The sequence below is a fragment of the Nuphar pumila genome, chromosome 5 (assembly GCF_984573655.1).
Source record: "Nuphar pumila chromosome 5, dmNupPumi1.hap1.1, whole genome shotgun sequence".
Lineage (NCBI taxonomy): Eukaryota > Viridiplantae > Streptophyta > Magnoliopsida > Nymphaeales > Nymphaeaceae > Nuphar > Nuphar pumila.
In genome coordinates this window covers 10,249,057-10,258,444 of record NC_143253.1, presented here as the reverse complement: position 1 = coordinate 10,258,444, position 9,388 = coordinate 10,249,057, and the positions used below count along the sequence as shown (strand labels likewise).

The 9,388-nt window shown below is 38.9% G+C and overlaps 1 protein-coding gene across 1 annotated transcript; it reads right to left on the bottom strand.

Moving 5' to 3' along the window:
• Positions 1–919: 919 nt before the first annotated feature.
• LOC149836736 (hexokinase-3-like) lies at positions 920–8,913 on the bottom strand. The gene is made up of 9 exons (XM_090007100.1): positions 8,642–8,913; positions 7,875–8,025; positions 7,464–7,643; positions 6,672–6,746; positions 4,616–4,771; positions 4,379–4,477; positions 4,162–4,289; positions 1,483–1,564; positions 920–1,380 (listed from the first exon to the last, which is right to left on the bottom strand). The coding sequence occupies exons 1-9, from the start codon at positions 8,911–8,913 to the stop codon at positions 1,009–1,011; spliced, it is 1,515 nt and encodes a 504-aa protein (XP_089863226.1). The 3' UTR covers positions 920–1,008.
• Between the last annotated feature and the right edge of the window lie 475 nt (positions 8,914–9,388).

The following is a 9,388-nucleotide window of genomic DNA, read 5'->3' as shown; positions in this document are numbered from 1 at the left end:
TTGTTTGCATTGGTTGTATGTGCGTGCGTGCACACGTGCATAAAACTCTTCCCAAGAGCTTAAAAATGCACTCAGTCCGAACCAATCCAGTCACTAAAAACAATGACCCAATTGAAAGATCAATTTTTTTTTGTTTTCTTAGATAACAGGAAAATATGCATCATATGAACTGTTGGGATGAGTGGCCATTATCCGCTCATCTCGGCATATTCACAAACATGGGCCCGCTCGTGAATATGCATGAGCAGTTATAAAAACAAGTTTCAAAAGACTTTTTATAAAACCGTTTTCAAATGCCGGTTCCAATAATCTCGCTGAACCTATCTACATAGCTGAGCCAAAAAAGAAATCCGAGAAATGAAAAATTATAAATCATGCTCAGCACTTGATGTGTGAAAAACACAGCACAAGTCTAAAGTCTCTCGAAGCAAACCTTTTGTTCACCAGCTGCTTTGATCGTCTGCTGCGCACTCTATCCATCATGAACTCATTGGTGTCAGTCCCCTTGTCTGGCCTCGGGGGCAGGGGTCCTAGCCTCAGAGTTTTATGTTGCCAGCACAACCCTAAGTATGGCAGGGCAAACAGGTCTTCCTCCCAAGTGCGGTTTCTTAGGGTTATAAATTCAAAAAAAAAAAGTCCTTGTCCATCAGGAAGCACACCTGTGGGTTTCAAACTTGTGACTCCCTTCAACTTGGTGACATTCACAAGTTGCAGTTACCAGATCAGCTAAGCCCTCATGGACAATCAAAAGACCATATCAGGCAGCCTAAGTTTTAAAGCTTTGCTTCTCATGGCCCGATTGTGAATTGCATTAGGAATTGCAGAGAGAACAAAAGCTTCCAATAAATATACACGATTATTTACACTTAAAAAAATGTGTAAGCAATTAAAGAAATCAAAACATTAAAGGAAGGCGCCCTTTTCTCAATACCAGACACACACACTCATTCACTCACTCTATATAAACATAATAATATCTACATCTACACGAGAGAGTTACAATTAACACTATTGACTACCAACATGGGAGGAAGAATGAGACGCAGCAGTAAGTGCAGCCCCAATGCCTGCCCCATCATGCGTTTGCCTGAGAATAACATGTTGAGCCACCTCCTCCCCTAACAATTCTTCTACTGCTTCATGCAAGTAATCTCTAAATTTAGAGTAGCTTTCATACAGGTCACCCTCTATTGCAACCACTGTTCTCTTTACTTTACCATATCCATCGCCCTTTGATCTACCAACACCACTGCTACCATCTCTGCCTATCTTCTTCAGGATTCCTACAATTCCAGCTGCCACCAATCGTGCAGCTCTACTGGTCACTATATCACATACTCGCACCAAGAGTCTTCGAACCTTCAGAGGGACATCAGAAACCTGAACCAAAACAACAAAACAAACACATGAAATCGAACAATCTCAAAAAGCTTTATCTGCAAACGCTACCGAGAATGGGAGCGAGAGTTGATTTCTTATTACCCCAAGGTTTTCCTTCATGATTCTTGCAACTTCTCTCAAGTCTGGAGAATCATCCTCATGCATTGCAGACATCGATGGTGTCCTAGAAACAGGGAGTAAAATTCAATCAATTTACAATGCATGCAGCAACATTTAATTAGCATATTCAACAGAACACCTCACAACGTCTAGGTTCGCCGTGGTTGCACCAGGATGTAGTTAAAATCATACCATATATTAGACATGTGATGCGAACCAATATTCAAACAGACATCAGACCATGCAGTCTTAAGCTGAATGATTTAGAGTTGAAAATCTTATCCAAGAGAGAATGGGAAAATGGTACCGGAATGCGTACTTTGGGAAGAAAAAAAAGCAAGTGCCATGACTAAATGTATGACATTTGTTTTTCCCAATATTTAATCTTCCTATTTGCTAATTCTGAAAACACCTTGCACACTTGGAAGCAAGACTGTTGGAATGAGTTTTAGATGATATATGAAGTGAACTTTATCACCATTCCCAAGCACTTTCCAGAGAGGCCATAACATTACAAAATTTTAAGCATAAGTCACAAATATCAGCTATATCTCGAAAATATCATGGTGTAAAAACAATACCTTCAAAAGTTGATACTAGTCTGAAATAAGTGATACTTTCAAAATATCATGAGATTATCATGATACTAACACTTTCTGAATTTTTTATGCCTTTTATATTTCTCTGTATCGGTGTTGTTAAAAACGTGCCTCAAGGTGAAAAAGGCATGTCTCGCCACAAGGCGAAGCCCCTTATGCCTTGAGGCACTGTAAAATAGCGTAAACGTCCTGAGGTGTACACCTTAGGGCGAGGTGCCCTCAAACATTTTTCGGGTCCCATTTGACCCAATTTAAGGGAGGCAGGTTGAGGGAGACATAATCTCCCTCTCTCATCTCTCGACCTCCCTCTCCCTCTTGCAGTCACTCAGCCTCCCTCTCTCTCTCTCTGCCTCTCCCTCTCGCAGTCTCTCTGCTTCTCTCTCTCTCGACCTCCCTCTCTCAATCTCTGCCTCCCCCTCTCGCAGTCACTCTCTACCTCCCTCTCTCTCTGCCTCTCAGTCTCTCGTCTTTTGTTGTTCCTCTTTCCAAGAAGAAGAAGAAAGTGTTTTGCCAGGTACTCTCTCTCTCTCTCTCTCTCTCTCTCTCTCTCTCTCTCTCTCTCTCTCTCTCTCTCTCTCTCTCTCTCTCTCTCTCTCTCTCTCTCTCTCTCTCTCTCTCTCTCTCTCTCTCTCTGGCTATTTTTTGGGATTATGTGTGTTTTAAATATTAAATGGTTGTAGACAGTTTGAAATTTGATCTTTAGTTTTCCGATTTTTGCTTCAATTATTTCTGATCTTTAGTACCAAACATATGTTTATATTTGAATAATTTGATATCAGTAGGATCCTTTTTCAGTTATGTTTTTTTTATTGTGGTATTGCTACTTCTCTATTCTCTTTTGCCTATGCTCTCACATAGGAAGGTGGTATTTGTTTAATGGGGTTTCAATATTTTCCATGGAAAGAAAAAACACTTTGAACTTGAAAAGAAATCCTGAAACTGAAAGTAAGATATAAAAAAGGGTCTATTCATAATATGAACTTATCCTTTTTTATTCATATATTCATATTTTTACAAGTTAATCTCATATTTTTGGTATTTATTCGAGATTTTCTATTTCTTATTGGTTGTTGTTTCATCAATAAATCATTTCTTTTATTTATTTGTATTTTTAGATATTTTTTAAAGTTTTAAAAAAAAATTAAGGCTTACACTTTACGCCTCGTTTCAGTTTTTTGTGGAGCACTTCGCTATGCCTCGACGCTTTTCACAACATTGCTCTGTATACTTTTATATATTTTTCTATAATCTTTCAAGTTTATATTTCCAAGAGTTTCAAAAAGACAATTTCTTTTTAATTTATGGTGAGATCCCCCCCCCCCTCAAGAAAATATCCTGATACTGATATTTGTGACATTGATTTGAAGAGACCAGTCCTTAATTGCATGCACAAGCTAGCCAACACCAACAGATCTTTACAAAGAGGCTGAACTGACAATGATGTTGAAAACAAATGCTTTTAGCAATGCACCATTGTACATGACTTTAGCAACAAGTCCTCAAAATGTCAATGAGGCGTAAATCATGTGAACATAAAAACTTATGGTAAAAAAGGATGAATTAAATGATGGAGAGATCATGGAATCAGAAGGAAATAGAGAAAAGAGCTAGAAAACAGGATCAGTTTAGATGATGTAGACAGAAGATGATGTCAACAATAAAATAAGGAGAGATGCTTAAACTAAAGGAAGAATGCAGCAGGAGGTTTGTTTGACCAAGCCGGACCTGGTCAACTTGAACAATGGTTCTGACATCATGACATCAGCAATGACAATACCAGCAGTGAATGAAACTACTCCACAAGACCAGATGTGGACCTAGATAAACACAAATTTCTAAGATGGGTCACAAACTCAATCACCACTAAAATGAACAATGGTTTTTGTACGTCATAGAGAAGGCATAGGGCACATCGCATGCATCAGTCAATCTCTACAAGTAGCTTTTATATAACTAAGGATTTTCTTGATCCCTTTTAAATTAGTAATCCTTGGAGAATGCATGAACCGTGAGGTTGATTAAATGCAAAAACTATATAAGAAAAAACGCAATTGATACAAACCTCAAAGAAAAAGGCTCCTGTAGCCTGGAACCAATCTCACCAAAGAGTTCGCACTCCTGAGCCATTCTTAAAACAACCCCTCTTACAATTTCGCCTAAGTACATACCAGAAATCATCTTCTCAAATCCCTGACGAACCAACATACAGAAAATAAAACATGCATTTATGGAGAAGATAATAACAATAGCAAGTGTTTCATGCAGCTAAAGAGGCTTACTTGTTCTGATGAGTTTGGGCTTTCATCATCTAAAGCTTTATCATATGGAGTTCTTGGAAGATGAGATGACCAAAAATTACCCCATTCAATATTGACAACCTGATCAACAAGCACAGTTTTTGTCCAAAATCACATGATGACAAAACTGGAAAATTTTGACACAATCATAGACTAGAAGGATTGTTGCATTAGTTCCTGTGAATTTTCCCCCAGAAGTTCACTATGATGAAAACATACCATGCCTCCAGCATTCGCAAGAAGCCCCTGGCACTTTGTAATTGCATCTGCACGCTCAACATAACATGCATTGGTCCCAGTTCCAATGATAACTGCTGCAATAGTATCTTCATCATGATAGTGCCCAACAGCCAGTGTTCCAACAGTATCATTTACCTAATATTTGGATAGATATTTAGACCATAGGAAAGGCAAACAAAATGCCATAGAATGATGGCTACATTATGCTAATAATTCTAGATATGATCACAATAAAGCACAAAAAATGTCAACTACTGATCAACCAGACTACAATTCAGACATAAGAAACCATCCGATCACAAAAAACTTGTTTTAAGATGGCATCAATTCATAACCTTATTAAGGGAAAGGCAGTAGAGAATCTAGAGATCCCCACAGCAGCAGCTTAAACATAAACTAGCAATATCAAAGAACACAATGACTTCAAACATGATACCACCACCATCCGATCAATAAAATAGCAGCATCAGCAAAAGAACATGAATTATATGCTACTAACCATCGAGCATCAGACACCCGAATAATATTCTACATGGACATGGAAGATGCAACACCAACACATTGAGGATCCATCTGTGACCCATTTATTGGTGAGACATTTTAATCCAGTCAGTTCACACTGGTTTAATATTGTGTGTTGTTACTTGGAGACACTCTTGTAGGTAGTTGGCTTACTAGTTGCCAATGGCATAAGTTCAGTTCAAGTCCTTTGACGGTTTCAGGTTATCAAATATTCTATTTTAAATAATCTAAAACAGTTTATGTTGGCTGTTCATTCTTAGAAAAAAAAACAGTTTATGTTTGCTGTTATGAACTTATGATCATAATGACATATTCTTGCTAACAACCTATTACTACTTACTTTTCATTAATAAGACTCACGATGAAGGGTGATTGGATAGGGTGCCTTCAACATTCAAAAACCTTTTCACATCCTATGTCATTCAAATTACTGGAACATGGAACTCTCACTGGAGTACTTATGGATAATACCATTACACTACTTCAGCGGAAAGAAAATTCAATTCCCAACAATCACACTATTCAATTCGCCAACATCCCAGACATCAATTTCATATCAGTACTCTTCACTATTATGGAATATGGGATTCATGGTCAATTTTCTAAATAAATTTTGAGAAGGGAACAGTCCAGTGTCAGTCCAAAAAATCAAGTTCTTGATGAATGATAATTCATTTAGCCAACTCATAACACATAAAATTGGTCATTTAAATCAAGCTAAATAGGTTTAACCTTCTTTCATGACAAGCTGTCAGAATGCCTACAGCCTATGTCACATGGATACGGCTGTGGATACGGGGATACAGCCATTTTTATGAAGTTTCCAGTATGACTTGTATATAAAGGGATATGGAACGGCAGTCAAAATGGAGTACCCATGCGACATAGCCTACAGCAGAACTCAATCAAATTCTTAACTTTTAATAACTTCTTTTCATAAAAGTAAAGAAGGCTGAGCCTAAAACTAGAGCAACAAAATATTAGGTACATAAGCTTGCTAGCCAATACCTGTTTACTTAATTAAAAGACATTTCTCTGAATACTACTGGCTGTTTTCAGTGATAGATATGAGATCTCTGCAAAATATTGGATTCTTTTTAACCAGTCTTAGCTGTTTCTAGTGGTAGACCTGGCATCACCAGCCAAACATGGAGGCCCTTTTTTGGAAATTATGAACATCAAATTAGTCATAAACACAAAGAAGAAACAAGATGTCACATGGTCCAAACCAAGGATTTATATATTTAACCCAATATTCTGTTGTTAAGATCCTAGAACATCCCAAGGCCAGGCAATCTTTTGACCTTAAATCATCTACCAAAAGTTAGCTACAAAGGTTTGATGAATCATACCAACAAAAAGGAAAAACAATGAGCTTAACATGCATGTCATATTTGTCCTAATTTGACAACATAGCAAGACATAATAGTTCATGCTATCTAAAAAGCATTTCTGGAAGAAGCCACACAAACATACAAAAAGTAAAGCCACAAACAACAACACCCAATCATACCAGTGCAGCAATACGCATATCCAGTCCTACTCTGGTCATAGATTGTCGTAAGCATTCTGCAATATTTTTTCCATACTGCAAAGCAGAGAAGAAATAAGAAAGCCATCATTCACTTATGATATAAAAAATGGTTAATAACTAACATATAAAATCTCGAATCAACATGAAGTGAGAAAGTCTGCTGATCAAATGCAGGCTAGTGTATCCTGAAATTTAGATAAATATGGCTCCTAAATCCAAATAACATATATTATACCAATTTAAGATCCATTTCATGAAGACGGAAAATGGACTCAAACTAGAAAAAATTGTGCATCTCCAATGACTGATAAACCAAAGCAAAGCACCATGCCAATACCAAAACCATTGGAAAATAACGAGCAGTAGACAAGTAGCCTGGGGTAGGACTTTCTTGGATTATGTATTTCCAATATCAAAGGTAATTCTGAAGTTTGAATTAGTTTTCTCTAAAAGGAGTATGGGTCACTTGTGACACCCACTTTTTTCCCAGTTTTAATTGAAGAAATCCATACAAACCATAAACTGAAAGAACCACCACTATCAAAATGCACAGGAAAAGAGACAAGAGGGTGAAAGAGAAACAATTCTGTGGGGCCATATAATGTGCCTTTGGGCTCTTCAGTATGTACAATCCTTGCAATCATCAAATAAAAATAACCAAGAGGAGCATGCATGTTAAGAAACAGAGGGATCAAATGTCAAAAGTGCTCCAGATCAATATAAAATTGCCTAATTACTATTGTAAGTTAGGATGTGAAAGCATACACTAACCATGTCTTCAATTGCAAAACCTTTCGCCCATTTCACAAGCACACCTGAAGAAACAGAAGTTTGCCTCGTGGGAAATGAGAATGTAAAGCCAAGCTCCCTCGTGCCAGGATGAAGCCTATGGTCACTATTCTCCTTCTCAACAAAATGCTTCAAACTAGATGCAATGTAATCAAAAAGAGCCTGCAATCATTCAAGTAGAAATAAAAATATGACCGAAAATAATTCCAACTGATAATCAAAATAAACCAACCAAACCATGTTAAAAGAACAAATTCAAAATCACTATAACTATTTAAGCACACGGCAATCTGAACTCTATAAAAACACAACAATAATCACATCCAGTAATTCACCAGAAAGAAGAAGAAGAACAAGAGATAGGGTTGTCAAAACAAAGAACCATCAAGCTACCTCACTTGTACCGTTCCTTAAATGAGGGGGAATTGATTGTTTCTCAACTTGAAGGTCCAGAATTCTTTGCTGCTTACCCTCCAGCTGAACCCTTAGCACCCTGAAATTACTTCCACCCAAATCTAGCACATAATAGATCCCCCTCTCGTCGCTGAAACAAGAACAAACACAAGAGTTATACAAATCAACTGTCAAAACTAGGCATGCTTGAGACAAACAAGACCGCCATCATGCACCTTAACCATAACCATCATCATTTCCGATCCAATAACAGTAAACAATAAACCAAACAGAACCGTTAACCACGTGACCACACAACACCAAAAGACCAAAAAGGAAAAAGAAACGAAACCAACATGCACCATCATGGTAAATTACCAATGCCATTCTACCAACTTCTTAAATACTATTCGATACACATCCTAATGTAGCACATTTCCCAAAAACAATGGTAACAATAACACCATCAACACCAAATAAGAATCACCAAAAACCACTTCCGTTGGGAAAAAAGAGCAGCATCTAGAAACCCAAAATCCCAAAAAGAACAAAAACAAAAAGCACCCCAACAAACAAAACACAGTCAAGTAAACGGGGGATTCCTTCTTGCAATCTTAAAACCGATGCAAACCCAGTCATGAAATTCCAATGCCCATCACCATCAAATGGAAAAAGGAGAAAGATGAGTCAATTAGAGAGAAAAAAACAGTTTTTTCCCTCTTTAACGAACGAGAACGAGAGAAAGAGAGAGTTTTGGGTAGACCCACCCAGTGGGGAGCTTGTCGACGAAGGTGAGCAACATCTTGAGCTTGCTGCCACCCTCGGAGGCCAAGCCGGCGTGCATCTCGACGGCCATGGCGTCGACCACCTGCCTCAACCGGCCAATGGGCGTCGAGCACTCCTCTTCGAACTCCCTGAGTACGGCCAACGCCCTGTTCCATTTGGCCCTGCTCTTGAGCTGCCGGCTCACGAGGATCGCGGCCAACGTGCAGGACACCACAGCGCACCCCACCGCCAACCCAAGGCCCACCTTCCCCATCAACCCCAACCCACCCTGAGAGCAACAAGAGACAAGGAAGTTTAGCTACACCTCGACCCACCAACATCCACCAGCACCTCCACCTCCACACAACCCACCACCACCACCCATCAGTCTCCAAGAAAAGCAAGCAAGCGCGACTCGTACAGGCAGACGAAGGGGCTCAGGCCCGTCAAAAGGCGGTGGTCGACTCGACAGATGGCGCGAGCAAACTGTTTGACGAAATGCCGCAACGAAACAGAAGCCACCGCGCTGGCAAGCCACACACAGAGAGTCTCCCTCTCGTCTCTTCCGTTTACAGAAAGGGAGAGAGAAAGAAAGAGGTTGTACATATGCAACGCTTTCTTACGTGTTTCACTATTTCATTTCTTACCAAAGTGTCCCTCACATTTTGGTTTGGTGATTATTTGACTTAACAAGAGATTAGCGATAATTTCATCTTTTCTTTGTTAGGGCATAGAAAAAAAAATCCCAT